The sequence below is a fragment of the Phalaenopsis equestris genome, unplaced genomic scaffold, assembly GCF_001263595.1.
Source record: "Phalaenopsis equestris unplaced genomic scaffold, ASM126359v1 Scaffold000741, whole genome shotgun sequence".
NCBI classification, from domain to species: Eukaryota; Viridiplantae; Streptophyta; class Magnoliopsida; order Asparagales; family Orchidaceae; genus Phalaenopsis; species Phalaenopsis equestris.
The window spans coordinates 1175343-1195446 of record NW_018165181.1 but is presented as its reverse complement, the minus strand read 5'-3'; the positions used below and the strand labels follow the sequence as shown (position 1 = coordinate 1195446).

General features: G+C 35.8%; 1 protein-coding gene across 5 annotated transcripts; it reads right to left on the bottom strand.

The window, feature by feature from the left end:
• Positions 1–7917: 7917 nt before the first annotated feature.
• Positions 7918–17614, bottom strand: LOC110030579. 5 transcript variants are annotated; one of them, XM_020733351.1, is made up of 5 exons: positions 17019–17614; positions 15982–16799; positions 15627–15708; positions 8903–9127; positions 7918–8243 (listed from the first exon to the last, which is right to left on the bottom strand). In XM_020733351.1, exons 1-4 carry the CDS (start codon positions 17034–17036, stop codon positions 8918–8920), a joined length of 1128 nt encoding a protein of 375 aa, XP_020589010.1. In that variant the 5' UTR covers positions 17037–17614; the 3' UTR covers positions 7918–8243; positions 8903–8917. The 5 variants fall into 5 exon arrangements, with proteins under 5 accessions (XP_020589010.1, XP_020589011.1, XP_020589009.1 ...); XM_020733352.1 differs by having other exon boundaries at positions 7918–8218; XM_020733350.1 differs by lacking the exon at positions 7918–8243 and having other exon boundaries at positions 8735–9127.
• Between the last annotated feature and the right edge of the window lie 2490 nt (positions 17615–20104).

Below are 20104 nucleotides of genomic sequence, written 5' to 3'. Positions count from 1 at the left end.
ATTTACATACCTACCAACCAATTACTGTGTATTTACATATCTAACAACAAAATTTCTTTATATATATACCAGGGTGTAAACGAGCCGAACACGAGCGAGCCCAGGCACAGCTCGTGTTCGGCTATTACATATTTCGAGCTCAAAAAAGTGTGCTTGTGCTCGGCTCGTTTGCTTAACGAGCCGAACACGAGCCGTTCACGAACAAAGAGCCATTTTAACAACCCTAATCATGTAGCCATAAGATGTTAAGGATTCAGACAATATTTAAAAATTATTATTTATATTAAAACATCATTTGAATCTAATTTAATAATTTTTATTCTATTTTCTTAATTAATACTTTTAATTGATTATAAATCTTTCTAGCCTTGTAGTTAATTAATTTTCTTTAAAAATACTATTCATCAAATATATATATATATAATTGATTAGTTGTATTTCGAACCAAATCGAACCGAACACGAACAAACCAATATTTGTTCGTGTTCGGCTCGTGAACTTAGCGAACTAGCCGAACACGAGCTGTTCGAAAACAACAAGCTGCTTTGACAGTCCTATATATATATATATATTCATATCACTCAAATCTTTCATACCAATCTAGTACTATTTAAACTTAAAAAAAAAAAAGATTAAAATACATTTTTTTTCATGCATAAATAAGATGAAATATATGTAAATTTTGAAATTGATGTGATAGAAATGTAAATATATAAAATACGATAGATACATGAAATAATAAGAGGACCCGAACTCTTCAAACTTGATAGCCCTAGTGCACGTGGATAGCCTTGAAGGACCACATACCCTTTCGGCAAGTAAAATTAAATAAGACCAGAGATTATCTTATTGCTTAATTTCTAACTTAAATTATAATTTAAGTTATCTAAAATTAACAACATATTATTATAAATATTGTATTTGAATATTCCATCCAAATCTTATAAATCATTCAAAGAAATGTTACAATACACATAAAGAAAAATTGGCTAAAGTATTTTCTAACTTACTTCAGATCAATATCACTGTAAAATTCTTCCTTCCGGACGAAGATCAAGGATTTAGAATTCTTTCCAAGATTAGGATGACCAAATTTAAAAAAATTAAGAAAAAAACCACTAATCAAATATTTCTAATTAGTAATTGTCGTTCCTTTTCAACATGGATAAATTGATATAAATATAAAAATTAAAGGTTTGGTTTTACATACTTATGTAAATCTTCCATGCTTTAATAATTTTTTTTAAAAAAAAAACATGAACTTTTTAGTTAAAATCTTGAGTTGAATGGGCCAAAGTTGATCCAAATTATAGCCCGCATGAAGTGGAATGCTGGACCTATTATTCTAGCCGTATCATCATGTTTACTAGTTCGCTCGGATGTTAATGTCAGTTAAAAGCTTCCACATATAAAGAAAGTTCCAATTTATTAGGAATAAACTCATAAGTTATGTTATCTCATCCTTAAATCTCTCTCTCTATCTCTCTCTAAGCAGCTTCCTATAAATAAATCATGAGAAATGTCATCATAAGCCCCAAAAAGAGGATATTTCAAGAGAAAATAAACAGATTAGAGGTAAAAATTTACAAAAGAAATTAGTTGTTCAGTATTTCTAATTGATCACATTTCTCATCAACTACAATCTTTTAGGCTCAATTTAGCCAAACCTCCAAATCGACGAGCTGGTCTTCCACACAAAGTAACGTTGGTCTATATTCCTAGAAAAGCTGAAACTTCACTGAAAATTAATGGCATCAACATCCCTATCAACAAGCAGGCTCACATCGTTCTTCAATCACGTCCGATTGACAAGAATTGGTTATGAATTAGAGGGAGTTTTTGAAAGTACAGATCGAGTTTGTGTTTGGCAATGATCTTTGCTTTGAGGTTTGGATCCATGGAGAGAAAAAATTACAAGGGATTTTTGTACGGGATGTGAGATGGCAACTTAACTGTAAGGAATTGGTCTGTTGGAATGGGCAGAGGTAAGTATAGTGACAAAACAATGATTTATTATGAGAGAGCCGGTGAAACTGAGAATGAAACAATTTTTATCCAAAGTTGCCTGTAATAATTGAAGAAGATGAGGCGGAGGAAAAAAAATAAAGAAGATGAGAAGGAAGAATTTTATGATTCTGATTCTGTTAAGGAAAAAAAATGAATGAACAAGAAGATAGAGTGAGGAAGAAAGTTAATAGTTTAGTGGCAAATATGGGAGCTTTTGTGGCGTGCATAGGAGTTGGGCTACTTTTTTTTAGGAATTCTTTGAAGAAATTACTCATACTTAAGTTGTTTTGAGAAAAAAAAATATATATATATATATATATGTATGTATGTATGTGTGTATGTATATGTGTGTGTGTGTATGTATATAATTAGGTTGATTCCTCTATTCTTTTTTTTGGCGAGAAGTAACATCCTTTGTGTATCGATATCTGTAAGCATTTCTATTATAAATTAATATTTGTCATTTATTTTTCTCTAGTTATTATTCTATTGTCGCATTATTTACTCTTCATTTCTCATCCAATTTAATTTAACATGTCTTTCAAATTTTTTGTTGTGTCTAATTGAAATAAGGACAAAACAATTGGCTATTTTTTCTTGGAGTTATAATGTTTGGAAATAGTACAATATATAAAATATGTAAAAACATATTTATATTCCTCTCTATACACAAATTTGAGTGCATTGGATCTTATGCTCAAAAAATTCTCTTTCTCATTTCTCTTCATATGATAGAGAAAAAATAAGAAAAATAAATTTAGAGTTTAACTAAATTTTTAACTATTTTTCTTAATTATTTTCATAAATATATTTTTTTTCCCACTCATTACTCCAAAGAAATATTTATGTTTGGCATATTGAAAAAGAGAGGGTGAGAGATGCAGCTTAATAACTTAAATAATGTATATAACAAAAGTTTTCAAGGCTATAAGTGGGATAATATGGCATTACATTTTAACAAAATTATTTTGGTGCTTAGAAAGATGATAAATAAATAAATTTATTTATTTGTGCTAGAAATTAAATTCTAGAAAAATGTAAACAAATGCCAAATTAGCTAAAAAAAATAAATATAATAATAATAATAATAATAATAATAATAATAATAAAATTTATAACTTTTCTCAGTCTAATTCCCATTCTTGTTGCATGGTAAACTTTTATGATTTACTTTATACTATTTTATTTTTCAATCATTATTAGTGTTGAATTCAAAAACATCCATGAAACACACTCAAGAAATAGAACGAAACACTAACAAGGAAGAAGAAACATTAAAGAACTGTGAAAATGCATAACCTTTTGTTATGAAATGACACATTTATAGACAAAGGGACATGAGTGCTACAATTACATATTTTCTCTCTAATTATTACCTTCTAAGGGGACATATTCGTAAATTATGGGGAAAATAAAATAAGATATCAAATGTGATTGGGAAAATAAAATAAGATATCAAATGTGATTGGTCAACTAATTTTGAGTCTCGCGATCATTTAGCCTAGCTGTTCGATAGTCTTAGGGTTGTGCATCGGTCATCGATCGATGATGGTGTTGATACTCGATTGAACGCCTTAAGTTATGCGGACCATCTGGGGTGTCATCAAATGACCTCAAACCTTTAGGTTGCCATCCGATCAGATGATTCCATGTGTGGCCCCTCGGTCAATCCTCCATCGATCATCTACTCCTCTTTGATTGTGATATTTTCTGAGATCCATGTTGTGTTGCTAGTCGATCGCTTGTTCGTCCAACGATCATCCTATGTCGTGGCTGTTGGATTGCTTTGAGATTCGGGTCATCATATTTTGAGTATATATATTTTATTCTCCAATTTTCGTACCTCTCCAAAGCTACGTAGAGCATAAGATCAAGGGAATCTTTTTATTGATACAAAAATGTAAATACAAATTTGAATGACAAAATTGCTTAATTACTGACTCCCCTAGATTTCCGTGACCAGGTTACTATAAAGAAGCCATGGAGTAGCGGAGGCTTGCGTGTGCTTTTCTCCTTCTTTCCTTGTTTTGATCCCATCTTTCCTCCGTCGTAGTTCATCATAATGATTGGCGAGAGAGCTTCGGTTGGTGACAAAGATGCGCTTCTTAAGGCTCTTTGAGGCATGTGGGCTAAAGCCCTAAAACTAGACGTGAAGCGAGTACCAGTTGAGGAAGCTCTTGTGAGAGAAACAATTGTGAAAAGATCAAAGGCTGACGATTCCTAGGATCATATCGGGTCCTCTGATTCCCTTGTAGGCTCGTTACAAGAACGAGTTCCGGAGCGGATGGATGATTGGTCTAGCAATTTTCAATAAGTCCTCAAGATGGTGTGAATAAGGTGACGACCGAGGTAGAATTCTCGCTCCAGCTGCCGAAGGATGACCTTTCCTTTGCGGGTGGAGAGCCAGAAAGAACTGGTGAGGGTGCTAGCTATTTCACCACATATGAATGGAACTAGATTGTGGCTATGAGTTTTTAAATCGTTTGCCTTGAATATTTAAATTTTTTACAGATCAAAATGAAAAAAAAACATTAAGTCGTATGTGGATTATATTTTGGTTAAGAGTCAGTCGGTTGAACAACATGTTAACGACCTAAAAAAATATTTTCAAACACAGAAATTTTAATATGGGGCCAAGTCCATTAAAATGGAAGTTTGGAGCTTGGACATACAAATTCCTCCGACACCTCCTCACGCCCGAAGGTATAAAGGCCAACTCAACGAAGTTATAAACACTATTTAATATACTTCTCCCTGAAATGCTAAGGAGGTGCAAAAGTTGACCAACCGAATAACGACACTCAGCTAATTCATCTTGAAGTCAGGCAAAAAATATGCAGTGTTCTCCAAAATGCTAAGGAAATCCAAGAGCTTCGAATGATCAACTTAATTTGATCAAGCATTACAGAGCCTAAGGCAATCACTAGCCTCAACATCACTACTACAAAATCCAAAACTGAAAGAAAAACTCACTCTTTATTTGGGAGTTGGGCTCAATGCTATCAGCTCAGCCTTGGTCCGGAGGAGCTGGGAAAGTAATTCCTAATCTACAACTCTAGTCGGGTCCTCAGAGGCGCCGAAATTAGGTGCTCCATCATGGAAAAACTACTGATTGCTCTAATTATCTATGCTTGCAAGCTCCGACCATATTTCTAGACACATCCAATCAGGGTCATCACTGACCACCCCCTAAAATCTGTACTCACTACTTCCAGCCAACTCCTAAAGTTGGTCGTGGAACTCAACAAATGTGATGTCACATACATCCCCTAGATGACAATTAAAGCTCAAGTGCTCGCAAACGTTTTGGTGGAATTCACTAAAAAAGGAAAATCGAGTAAAGGAATTAACACTGACGGCTGAACTTTGATATTGTACATCGATGAAGCCTCAAGTCAAGAGGGCTAGAATCAAATTAGAACCTAGCAGTCCAACCATAGAGAATTTTTTTTTATTTGGCCATCCTCAAATTTAAAGTCACCAATAACCAAACAAAGTATGAAGCATCGATAATTGGCCTACGGCTAACATACAACATGGGAGTCTAGCATCTCCTAGTGAATTTAGATTATCAACTGATGGTAAATCAAGGCAACAGATACTTCAAGGTGAGAGACAAAATGATGGCCAAATAGTTAAACAAGGCAAATACAGAGATATGAAAGTTTACAGACTTCAAAATCGAGCACGTCAGTAGGGAGAATTATTTAAAAGAAGAGATCTCTCATTAGCTTCTCCAACTTGCCATTGAGGAACCCGAGAAAATGTAGGCAAAAGTGGAGAAGACAGAGTTCGATGGATCTTTACATCCAATATCTAGAAACCGAAAAGATTTATGAGGAAATCACTGATCCAAGAAAATTTAAGTTCAAAACAGGACAATATCTCATGATTAAAGGGAAAATTTTCCAAAGGTTAACCACCTCACTCTTCTTGAGATGCATATAGAAAAACAAGGATGAAGAAATTCTGTGGGAGGTACACTTTGGTGAATGTGAGAGTCACTATAGAGGGAAAATCTTGGGATCAATGCTTAGGCTACTTCTGGCCGACCCTCATGAAGGATGTAGTGGAGTTTTCCAAAATATGCAAGCAATGCCAGAAGTATGATTCTTTGCAGTAGTAGCCGACCCATAAACTACAATCGATTGCAAGTCCCTAGTCTTTTTCCAATTAGGACCTTGACATTCTTGGGCCATTTACTCCTTTAAAAGAACAACACAAATTCTGTCATCGTGTAATAATTTTCAAAGTAGATTGAAGCAAAGACACTAACACGGATTACAGTGGAGGTCATCCAAAACTTCATCTAGATGGACATCTTCTATCGGTATGGCTTTCCATAGCACTTTAGCAGTGACAACAAGGCACAATTCATTGACCAGGCAGTAAGGGACTTTTTCCAAGGGAATTAACAAAAAGTTCACCTTTTTACATCATCCCTATACTAATGAACAAATGAAGGTTGCTAGCAAAATAATTATGCATTTATTATGGGAAAAAAAACAAAGGAGCAAAAAGAAATTAAGTGAACTTATTTCTGTCAGTCCTTTGGGTAAACTGAACGACGCCATCATCGACGACTGGACAAAATCCTCACATGCTATCCCATGGGATTGAAGCAATGTTGTCAATGGAGTATAACCACCATAGCTAGAGGGCCATTGCAACCTCCACATTTTACGAGGAGAACCTCACCGATAGGTATGAGGAAAACGATGAAAGAATGATGCTTAAAATTGAACCAATTTTGCACTTCGATAGGAAGAAGTAAAACAGAGGATTGCTTGATACTACTAAAAAAATATGCAAGAGAAGATGTTTGCACCCGGTGAACTAGTCCTTAAAAAAGCTGATCCAAAATTCGAGGGCCAGCAGTCGATAAACTCAACTAAAATTGAGCCGACCTATTTAATTTTGAATAAAGAGTCGCCTCAGTAGCATATGAATTGAAAACATACACGAAGAAAAAAGTTCCCCAGACATGAATCAAAACTGTCTACAGAATTCAAGGAAAATCAAAATTCTTGCCTTTGGTTTCGATGCTCACAAGCCCTCGCCCTCAAAGCGGGTAGGGTTTAATAGTTTAAGCCGTGAGCAAGTTCACGCTAGATGTGTAAATGAGTCAAATTTTATCGAGTTGAACGTATGTTTGAATCAGTTATATTTTGTTTTATTTGGAATTGACTTTTGTTTGAAATGATTCGTTGGCAATATATCCATGTTCGACTCGAAAGAATATTTATATTTGTTTTCATTCTTGTTCAGCTCAAAACATGTTTAAATTAATTATAAAATTAAATGTAAGGTGCCAAATTCAAACATGCACTTTTCCAATCTAATATAGGAGGACAATTTAAAATTAGATAACTGTATAACATATTACTATATATATAATTTTTATTCTAAGCTAAAATGATCCAAACAAGTTCGAATAAATGGTTGTTCGTGCTAAGTTCATTTATAATTTGAGCTTAAACAATTTGTAGGTTTTCTACTCATTTACTTAACAAACGATTTAAATTTGAACTCCTTCAATTTGAGCTTAAACAATTTGTAGGTTTTCTACTCATTTACTTAACAAACGATTCAAACATGAACTCCTTCACGAGTCCAATACAACTATACAAGCTATTAGAGAATGAGTTTTTTTTTTTTTTTTTGATAGCCCTACACCCCAATAAATAATTATTTTTATTCTAGGTCCTAATGTTTTTTTTTTCCATACCTACCAACAAATTACTGTGTATTTACATATATAACAACAAAATTTCATCTTTTTTTATATTCATACCACTCAAATGTTTCATATCAGGTACTCTTTTAACTTTAAAAAAGAAAATTTTAAAATACATTTTTTTCATGCATAAATAAGAGCACAGATATGTAAATTTTGAAATTGATGTGTTGGATATGTAAATACATAGAATGCGAAGAGGAATTACACCGCCGATCTTCCTCCCCAACTCTTTAAACTTGATAAGCCTAGTTTTGCAATCCAGAAAGTCGGAGTTACAGGAACCACATACCCTTTCGGCAGAGCTTCTTCCAGCTCCATCGCCGCCATAATCGATGTTCTCGACTCTCGAGCTGTTGCAGGAGATGTCTCGGCAGAGAAAGACGACGCTATGGGCAATGATACGCCGCTAATCCAATGAAGAAGAGAGCGCCATGAGAGTAACATGTCTGCCTTCTTCCTCTTCTTCTTCTTCTGTTGCTCCGACCAGGAACGGAAGCTTTATTTATATTATATAAAGATGAGGAATGGTTAATTTGAAAGATTTTAGTTGCTTCTGTATTCATCAATTAATGTAGAGAGGTTTGATGAAGCTTGAATTTCATCTTCAAAACATTGATTTTGAATTATTTATCTAATTTCATCAGTAATAATAAAAATGTGCAACAGATCAAACTGTTTATTGTTTAAATTGAAGTGTATTTATTATAATTTTTTACAAAAAAAAAAAAAAAAATAGGACAAATCTGAAAACTTGGGAGCATTTACATACATACCACTTACATCTATGTCCTATATATTTACATATCCAACAGCTAAATTTTACTTTTGACACATTTTTACACATGCCAGATGGCATGTATGTAAAAACTAAAGTTTAGGCGTCAAACTCATATATGTAAATGCATAGGGATTGAGTGGTATGTAGGTAAATCTCCCAACTTTAAAATCTGTATTGGTGCAAAGTGTAATAGTGTTATAAGAAGCAAAATCATAAAAAAATTCACCATTAAATCTATTATAAGATAGAACTTCACTTCCAGCAATAGTTGAATGAAAATGCAACATTCAGTTGTTCAGCAGATTCAAATAAGTAATATACACACGCTTTATGAAACATAAAAATAATAGAAAAGAAAAACTGCAAAAAGAACTGACCGAAAAAACTGCATATTATCGGCACAAATGAGGAAGCTTAAAAGAAAAGGAGGATGGCAAATGACCGGTTCTTCGAATATAATCTGCTTTTTCTGCTGTTCTTGCGGCACTCTCATTCAGTTTGGATTCTGCATTGGAACGTTTCTCCTCTGCTATCCTTCTTGTTGCGGCTATTTTGTTGGCCAGTTTCTCCTCTGCTCGAGATTTAAGCCTCTCAGCTTTCACCTATCAATATAAAGGATGATTTACGAATATATCAACTCAATTAGATGCACGAAAATGCTATTTCAGATTTTATAAGTTAAAATATTCAAATTCTGGACGGGGTATGAAAGATTTGGGTTTTAGGATATGTAAATACATAGGAATTGGGTGGTGTATATGTAAATACCCCAATATAAAATGGTGCAATTGCATCAGATGAGGGAGCATTTCATAATAGACAGCAAGATTGATTTGAATCTATGATTGCCTTTCTTTTTGAATTAGGGAACTTTTGTATTGTAGTGGACGATTTGGGCTGCCGGTCATCAACTATTGCTGCTGGGCACCATCATCAGAGACAGCCACCACCTTATTTTATATTCATTACATTTTACTTGAAATCAAACACAAAAAAGTAATGTCATATTTTTGTTTTATGATTAATCAAATATCTCTAAAACATTTCAAATACACTATATTTCAATTCACTATATTTCAATTATGCTGCATTTCTTTTTCAGCAAACTAAACAATCCTTAAGTTTAACTAGAGAGCAATTGAAGTGCAAGATTCTCTCTTAGGAAATAGCTGTTACTATGAATAATATAATAAAGTGTGTGGACTGTTGATTTCTAGGTCGTATCAAAGCCATCATGTGGCAACTAAATATTACTCCATGATCATTTGATAAAATAAATGATGACCCTTTTCATTGTTCTTCGTAGCATGGTTGGTATTATTTTTATTTTTTTGATAAGAGCTTCAACGACCTACATTCATATTGATTCACACCAAGGTGATGTCTGTGAAAGTCATTCACTTTTTAGTGTAAGTCATAGATGTTATGTGAAAATAATGCATAAATGTAGAAATTCATACAACAACAATCAAATACAAAAGATTATGTGGTTCATCGTAAAGTTGATTCGTCTACGTCCGCGGAGAGAGGGATTTCACAGCACTGGATGGGGGAAATAAAAAACGGCTTGGGTTACAATTTCCACACACCTTATTCATACCTCAGGAACCCTAAGTCCCTCTTTTATAGGGGAGGATTAGGGCATATAAGAAAAGTAGAAAAAAAGAAAAGCAAAAAATCTAATTACCCTTAATTATAATAAAGTCATAAAAAACACAACATTCACCTTATCTCTTACTTTCAGATAAGTGAGAGATGAACAAATGAGCACCAAACTCCCATTTAGCTGCACCAAAATAGCTGCCTACATACCCCTCGCGTAGTTCTTTAAAATACCCGACTGAGCAATCAGTCCAGAGCTAGGATGCTCATCAAACTCCTATAATAAGTGAACTTTTGGACTGATAGTAGATTCATGAGCATGTCCGTTGAATTCTCCTTCATATCTATCTTCTTCAACAAAACTTTGTTTTCATCAATCAAGTTCTGAATAAAGTGGTACCTCACATCAATGTGTTTGATGCGAGCATGATGAACTTGATTTGTGACCAAGAATATCGCACTCTGACTTTCACAGAATATTGTCAGAGACGTCTAATCAACTCTCAAGTTATTTAATAGACCCTGCATTAATATTACTTCCTTCATCGCCACCGTGACTGTAATGCACTCAGCCTCCGTAGTAAACAGAGCAACAGTAGAACGAAGAAATGACCTCCTGCCAATATAAATCTATGATTATCCATGTCATGTACGATTGTCCATGCCACTTATATAGTTTGAGTCAGTGTAGCTTGCACATAAATCTGCAATAGATGATTATCTCTCAAACACTAAGCTAACATCAACGGTACCCTTCAGATACCTCAGAAAACATTTCATAGCCTGTCATTATTTCCTTCATGGATCATGCATGAACCTGCTCACAACACCAACTACATTTGCAATATTTGGTCTAGTACAAACCATGACACACATCAGAATGTCCACTGCACTAACATAAATAACATATCACATATCTTTCCTTTCATGATCATATTTAGAACATTGATCTGAATTCAACTGAAAGTGATATGTAATGGGTAGACTCACAAACTTCCTCAAGTCATCAATCCCAAATTTCTTCTGTAACATAAGCTTCTTGTGAAAGATAAACCTTTCCAGCTGCCTTGCCCTTGAGAATCTCTATATCAAGAATTTTGTGAGCTTCACATAAATCCTTCATTTCAAAATGTTTGAACTAATGATTCTTCATCCTATCAGCATTAATCTGACTAGGAGGTGCAATTAACATATCATCGACATATAAAAGCAAGTAAATGAACTCATCGTTGGCAACTTCTTCAAATATGCACAATGATCATACTCGCTTTAACCACATAAATCTAGCTTGCAGGTGCTCGCCATGAGCACAAAAGACGATCTTCAGATTAGACAATGTGGGCGAATACACTTCGGATGCATTTTTGCAAGAGTGTCAGAGAGCTTAGATAGAACATTACTTCACTGTTCGAGAGACACCATAACAGAAAGGGGTGGCAGAGAGGATGAATCGGACTTTGGTGGAGAAAGTTTCGTGTATGTTCTTCGATTTATGGAATCTATTGGGTCGGGACCATAGAATATGCTTGTCACTTGGTGAACTGTTTGTCTTCTGCAACTATTGGGAAGAACTCAAAAAAGATGTGGTCAGGGCATCTTGCTAGAGATTATGAACAAATGAAAGTCATTAGGTGTCTAGCTTGCACGTGCTCGCTCCTTTGATCATTCCTTTCTTCACCAAAGGTTGAAGTGAAGCTGCTTCAGCATAAGCTAGCCACATATGTCACAACATAGTGGTGTCAGAAGAATTATTAGCAAAAACAGACATTCTAGTCACTATACTACCTTGAAGATAATAAAGATTGTGATGGCAAACTCCCTTCATAAAAACCATTGCTTCACAACATTTCCTCAAAACTCATGCTTCAATAATTATCTTGTAGCCTTTGAACTCTAAAACCCTAGCTGACAATAAATTCTTTCTGATATATGAAATATATTTAACATTAGTCAGCTCTCTCACAGTATCATCATGCATCTTGATAAATATACTCTCTACACCAATAATACAATATGTTTGATCATTGCTCATAGTCACTGCACTGCTATCCAATTCCTTGTGTGTATAGAACTACCCTTGATGGGGACAAATGTAATAGGCAGCACCTGTGTCCAGTATGTAACACGAATCATATGTAAAAAAGCTGTGAGAAACTGCAAAAAAATGATACATCTAAATCCACCCCCATATCTTTCCATAATGAGATTAGCTTTCACCTCAGATGCTACTTTCTTTCCCTTCTTCTTCAGCTTCAGACAATCTTTCTTCCAATGATCAGTCTATAAGCATAATGTACACTGATTTTTCCTAGACCACGCTCACGAGCTAGCTCCGCTTTTGAGAACTCACTATTGTCACATTTCTTGCCCAATTATTCTTCTCAGATCTGTCATGTTGGAGTGTAAGTGCCTCAGCTGACTCCATTTTTACGAACTCCTTGTCCCTTCGACAAAACTCGTGATTAAGTCGTAGTCACTTTGTCGTAATTCAAGACATCCTTTCCATGAATGAGTGTCATCATAAAATTTTCGTACTCATCCGGGAGCGAATTCAATAGAAGTCTTGTCTTCATCTCAAATCTTATCATCCAAATTTAATAGATATGCTAACAGTTTTGTGAAATTATTCAAGTGATCATCAATAATAACCCATTATCTAATCTGAAATCTGTAGTCGACGTTCCATATGGGGACGGTTCTCCACGCTCTTCGTGAGATATTTATTTTCCAGCATCCTCCACAATTTCTCTACAGAAGTCTCCATCATCACCACATATTTGATCTCCTAGGTCAAGCAATTTCGGATCAAGTCATAATCACTAATATTCATCTTCAATCAATCTCTCTCTGACATATCTTTAGAACATCTTTGCTATCTAAGAATTTCTCGAGATTCAAAGAACACTGCATCCATCACTTAACATCGCCGCATGTCAAAGTATTTTTTGCCATCAAATTTTAATACATCGATTTTGACAGGTTGTGTAACCATCTGATGAATCTACTTTTCCACCATCATAATGGAAATTGAAGAACCTAACATCATGTTATCATTTATGGTCATCTCTGTTGGAATCTCTTTTCAAAAAAATTCATCCAGCAAGATTCCTAGAAAAAAAAATAACAAATAACTAAAAAAGTTCACCTTATAAAGAAATAAATTTTAGAAAATAAAATTCCCATTTTTTCTCTGAAATTCCTTTTTTTCCATTTTTTTCTGAGAAATTCTCCTTCCATTAAAAAAAAAACCTTATTAAAATAGTTTCTTTTTTTTCTCAATTTCCACACAAAGCTTATACTTCCCAAATTTTTTTTTCTTGATCTTTGTTTCTTAAATAAGGCAAATTCAACTTTCCTTTTTTAAAAACTTCAGAAACTTTTTTTTTCTCTGCTTTGATACCAGGAATAATTTGAGATCTCCTTTCTCTTTGAGAAAAAGTTTCTTTTTCTCTGTTTTTTTTTTTAATATTCCTTTTTAAAAACCTTCCTTTTTTCCTCTGTTGCCACTAACCGAAAGGAAAAAAAAAACTTGCCTTTTGTTCCACGCAATCTCACAGCCTTCCACGTGAGGTATGCCACCTGTTCCATGTCGAACCTCGCCGGAGTTGTCGGACCTTGCCGGAGCCACTAGTTTGTCATTGAAAAAAAAAAAACTCTCCGGATGTCCTCCTCGACCTGTGTCTCTGTCGCCCGGACCGTTGAATCTATTTGCAAAGCACGTTGAATCACGTGCTACAAAACCTGCCAGTAACACCCACAGGATTTGTTGTTGTCGACCTCAAACTATGTTCCAATCACGAACCTGGAGCTCTGATATCAATTGTTATGCAGAAACAATGTGGAAGTGTAGAAATTCACACATCAGCAATTAAATACAAAATATTTACGTGGTTCGGCGTTAAGTCGATCCGCCTACGTACACGTGAAGATGATTTCACTAGTACCAGATGGGAGAAAGAAAGAAAGGCTTGGGTTGCAATTTCCACAAACCTCACTCAAACCTCTAATGAACCCTACGTCTCTTTTTATAGAAGAGGATTAGGGCATATAAGGAAAGGAGAAAAAAAAAACAACACAAAAAAAGCTAATTACCCTTAATTACAATAAACTCATAAAAAACAACCATAGAGTCTTCACATGTATAGAGAGTTTTTGAAGGAAAGGCCACTAGAGTTTGAAACATGGAAGTCAAAAGATACCCTTGCAACAATCGGTGCAAAATTTTTGTTCTTTATACTTTGGGCTAGCTTCGTTGACATTGCAGGTTTGGGCTTTAGTTTTAAGTTTACTTTATCGTTACATAATGTTTATTCAGAACTTGCACAAAGTTAACCCATCCTCAAGTTCTCATTAGTCTTAGCTCCAAATTTCATTTGTATGTTTTCATTTGGGTTGCCTAAGCGCTATGTTTTAATGTTTTCTTTCAAGTTTCTCCTGGGAGACCATCCACGTGTGGATCCTTGCATATTAGTTGAAAATAAAGTGAAGAATCCTAAGATGCTGGGTTCAAACACTCACCCTGATATTAAAAAACTCTTTGTTGAGATTGCAAACACGCTTCGCTGTAGATTTTTAGAAAGGTGAGGAAGATGAGGGAAAAGGAAGGATTGAGTGATTTAAGGGAAGTGAAATTTAAGAAAGGAGCTAGAAATGGAAAATAAAGATTGAAACGTGAAATGGTGAGATGCAAAGAGGTGAGGAAGAATGGACTGAGGGCTGGGTTTAAATAGGCAAATCAGTCATCATACTTATTATAAATAAATAAATAAATTCAGTCAAAGAATGTCTGAAAAAAGATTGAAGTTGCTTTTAAAAAAGAAGTTAATGTCTTCAAAGCATCAACAAGCATGACATTAACATATTGGAAATTCGAATAAGAAAAATATATGGAAATACTTCTTATCATCTGGATATTGCATAGGTCTGAAATAACAATAGTTGCATTGGATTCAAGTTAAGGTGTTTGGGCAAGCGCAGAATTTCCCAGCTGTTTTTATTATAATTCATATGGGAAATGAGCATAGCTTCCTCCGAAGAAAAAAAAAAGGGGGTTGATGGCTTTAAAGCATCAACAAGATAATGATAAAATGAGTGCCCGTTACCTTAAATTTATCAAGGCTGAAATGACAAAAGCTACATTGGATTCCATTAGGTCCTCCAACATGCACAATTTTAACAGGATTATTCAACTTTAAAATGAAGCTACATTGCAACGCCATAGAAATGATACATACCTTTACTTCATGATCATACTCGTATATGTATTCCTAATTGGGTATATTTACAATAATAATGATGATTGTTGATTATGAGCTCAACATAGCAAATTTTCCCTCTAATTTTTTTGCTTCTTTGCTTTCTTATAGCTAACATCAAACATAATCCCTCTGAAAAAAAAAATAATAAAGAGTGCAACAGCAATATAAAAAGTTAAAGCTTGAGTTTAAATCATTACAAATAGAAGTTGTTAAATATATGTTATAAATAGCAACTTGATACCTCAATCTTCTTCATCTCCATTTCAGCCTTTCTTCTTTCATGATTTTCCCAAGCTTGTATCTTCACCTCTTCACGCTTGAACCTGCAATTAGTCTAGTAAGTCAAAAAAACTCTTGATTTTCTGGCACAAAAGAATAAAAGAACAGCTAAAGAAAGGTTATTAGTAAGGATAGCTTACGAATAGGAAATATTTTAATCATTGTAAGCATTCAATTAATATAATAATGGAAGCAAAGCACCAAAACTTCAGGATTGTTTGCAATCTTTTTTTTGTTTTCTTTCGTATTTAGAAATAGATGGGAAATTTGCATACATGGCACATAGTTCTTATGTATCTAAATAGGCCAATGACTACCTTGCCATGTATTTTGTTCGCTCTGCCTCATCCCATGCCATTGCTCTAGATTCTAGAGAACTCGAGTTTTTGATCTGCTCCAAATCACCCGCCACCTTCCTCGCAGCAGCAGTCCCATCCCTGTTTACAGCCCACCCATTCCCACTGGTTGTGCCAAAAAGCACTGTTTCATTCTTCCTCGCTAAATTCCTCACCCCTGTTTGGAAACTTTCAAAGGAATTTCCCCCTTGACGATACCTTCCGGGGGATGAAGATCTGGAAGAAATGGGACTTGTTAACACCGGCGTCGTTGCTCGGATCGGAGTAGCAGTCCTGGAAGGGTCTTGGCTTGTTATGGGAGTCATCTCCGTGCCAAAATCTCTCAAAGAAACTGCCTTGACTTCTATCTGTGAATTCTCCATAGGCTTATTGATCCTCCAAATTAAATCACTGCAGTCTATCTTCTTAGTCTCCCCCTCATCTTGAACACAATTTCGCAGGGCTAGATCTTCTTCCAAGCCCAGATCAGCACTGCTACAAGAATCCCTGCCCCTCTGAGATGCAGACTGCAGAAGTCTCCTGTCTTCTGCATTCGAATTCCGAGGCTTGCACTTGGAGTGACGATCATTTCCTCCACTGGAGAAACCAGCCAGCCATTTTTGAGCATCATCCCATTTTGATGGAGTTGGCTTAGTGCGAGAACCTAAAGTTTTGCTATGATGAGATCCCTTATCCGTGCTCTTCCCGTTCTGGCTTTCAAAACTTTCTGAAGCACTATCTTCCATTGAAGATGAATGCTTGCAACAAGTTTTCTTATCCATAGCCACAGATCTCTTTTTCTACAATTAGTAGTTCCAAGTGATGGCAAGTACACTATCAAAAACAAGCTGGTCTTCCTAATTTTGTATTCTAAAAGATAAAAATTAAGGATCTAAAACTGGCTGAGTTCACTCCTGTTCTTTGCAATGGCAAACAGAGATGGCTACGATCAAGTCAGGAGATGGAGAATAAATAATAGTCAACAAATAAGAATTCAATCAATTCAGAAAGAAGCATACCCCATTCATCTGATTCATGAAAGGTAGAACCTGAAATACCAGTTGGGTCCCTATCCTCTTCTGCGCCACTTTTCCTCCCACTTATCCCCTACAACAAGAGAAACCTATGACCCAACAGAGATGAAATAAGAGAGATAGAAGCCTTTCCTATTCCTCGGTCCAAGCTTGCCACTTTACTGTTCCCTCGTCCCTTCTCAGATCGTCCACTTTCACATGATCCGACCAATGAATTAAACCAAAAAAACAAAAGAGTTGATGAGAGGAACATAAAACCCACGTGGGCTTTGGAATGAGGCTTACAGTTGGAGAAAAGAAAAGACAGATCATAAGGTCGGAGAGAGGAGAGGGGGAAAGAAAGCTGTCAAGATCTAATACCCATCTCCATATCTCATATCTAGCCAAGCAATGCCATGTGTGCTGAAGAAATAAAAAAATTGTGCAAACAGAAACAGAGCATGGATCCACAAGAGGTATGAAAAATGGAATAATCCAACGTTGGAAACGGCAACCCTTCACTTCCATGAACATGATCATTAACGGGAGAATCTTTGGAAATCGTGCAATAGGGTGCACTCCCCCTGCACTACTTGTAAAGAGGGCACAGCAGTGCCATTAAATAACACAGTGTGGCAGTCTAGAGTTCAGGGGAATCTCGGTGAGGGTAGCCCATCGGTGAGTGAGAGAGATATCGCCATTAAGGCAGCACATGATGGAGAAAGGAGAGCAGAGAATTGAATAACTGTGTTCACCGTAGGTGAGAGTCGGGAAGTAAAATTTTTAAAAAGTGACGAAGATTTTAACGGCTACAGTCGTGTCCTCAAGGTTCTTGCTGGTAGCCGTTAAGCTGCCCGGGAAATAAAATCGCAAAGAGAGAGTAGGGGCGTTACAGTGAAGACAATTAAGGTAATTCCCAAATATTTTGTTTTAAAAATTCCCCCCAAAAAAAAGGACAATTAAGGTGGCAGGCCTTCACGTGGGAGTATAAGGGGCGGTGAAACCATTTGTACGTTTTTCAAGTAAAAAAAGACTAAAAAGTTTCACCATTGGTTATGAACATGGAACTGATAAAATGAATCATTGAACACAACATTATTTGTACTTAAATTTAGTTATTTTTAAATTTAGTTATTTTTTCCTTTTAAGTTAAAATATTAAATTTTAATAATCTTTCAGTGACATGTCATTAAAAAATAAGGAAGATTTACATACATGCCACTCAATTCCTATGCGTCCTAGACTTTAAATTTTACATACAAGCCTCATTATTCATGCATAAAAAAGTGTATTTCATTTTTTTTAAGTCAAAATGATGTTATTTTTTATGTGAAATAAAGCATATGATAATATAAACGTAAAAGTAAGGTTAGGGTGTCAGATATGCAAATGTATAGGAATTTGGTGGTATGTATGTGTATAAAGAAAATGTGCCTGGTGCCTGGTGTCTGATGATGATCCTAGATCAGGCACATTTTGAAAGATCCAAACAAGATGAGAATACCTAAGATGAGAAAAAACAAACCAAATGATAAGTGGAAGAAAATCACAAATTTAATGACTCAAGGTTTAATTTGTAAGGATACCCATCCACGTATAATTTTAGTTCTAGTTGTGTCAAAAGATGATGAATACTTATTTTATCAGGATGTGTTTTAGAATATCGACCCAAGCATAATTGACTCTGATATATTACAATATTTCCACCACTTTCAACATGACCAATCTGTCACTATACTACCAGGAGCCAGAAACTTCGATAAATGAAGTTGAAACTCCTCCAACCTAAGAGATAAATGCTGGAGCTTCCCACAGTGATATTTTTGTGATCCCTGCTACAATATCGCTGATTTCTGTGGGAAATTTCGGCTTGGACCAGTCAAGGTGAGTCGGTGGACCCTTCATTTACATGGATTTCCCTCTTAATGAGAGTGGGGTCCATTCTTATTTATCCTAGGTTTATAAGTATCTTGTTTTTGTGTTTTAGATCAGTTTTTTGTATTAGGATAGCCGTTGGTGTCTCTTCATCCCTTCCAGGGTTGTATCCTAGGATTTCAGGTGGTGTTTCGGTTGTATCTTGGTCTTCATATGGTGATTAACTTCTCTATCCCCTTTTGCATCCGCCCCATGTCACTCCCGACCGCCCTCCATTGTTGCAGCCGCCCCCGAACAGTGCTTATTTGTTGCTTTCACGGTAGTTTTCTGATTCCAGCTGTCTATCCAAGCTATCGCCACCCCGTACAACTATCCTCTTGTTATCTTCCATTCCCCTGCATCCTCCGTCACTGTTGCCATCATTCCGTCTTCGTTACTGATGTGATTCCAGCCCTCCCTATTATTGCCATCACTGTTCCAGCCATTCCAGCACCATCCACCTCCTTTCAGCCTTCCACCTCGATGTTGATGCCCTGTAAACCCCTCACATTGCTATCTACCATTGTGCAGCCATCGCAACACCTTAATCCAGCTTTTCCAGTCATCCTACGTTGTTGTTTGTTGACCTCATTTTTAGTGAAGTCTTAGTTTCCTACTCCCAGAACTCAAAATCTAGCCCTAAGAGTTCCTTGTTGACCATCTTAGCAGACTAGTAATGAAGCTCACCTCCTGTAGAACTTCAAACTACTTCTTGACTCATTTTTGTGAAGAACTTGCATGAGTGGTTTCAAACACTCAACTTCTAGTCACAAGGGATAAGGACCAACATGTAAAGGACCTGAAAATGAGTTTCTACAGGATCAGACGGCCTTAGGTGAACCCTCCATGACTCGAACACTCGCAAACGCCGCACTTCACTTACTCACTACACCACGTACGAAGTTGACACATTTTTGGCCCAACCGTCAGCAAACTTGTCCGGACGACCTCGAATGACGAAACAGACCACACAGATGAATCTGAGACATCAACTTCAGCTAGGGAGGACACTCATATCACTAAGGTTATGCACTTGCACAAACGACACGAAAATCGATGCACCTTTTTAAAATTAGTGTGGCGCGGGCCCAGATTCAGCCCAGGTTAAACTCGAGTTTAACTTGGGTTGGATATGAGCTGAACACGGGCTAATTGACTCAGCTTATATTATTTTAAAC

Coding starts and splice junctions, on each gene's coding strand:
- LOC110030579 (XM_020733351.1), bottom strand. Junction 15,709..15,981: donor CGAACAAAATACATGGCAAG/GTAGTCATTGGC, acceptor GACTAATTGCAG/GTTCAAGCGTGAAGAGGTGA. Junction 9,128..15,626: donor TGGAGATGAAGAAGATTGAG/GTATCAAGTTGC, acceptor TTATATTGATAG/GTGAAAGCTGAGAGGCTTAA.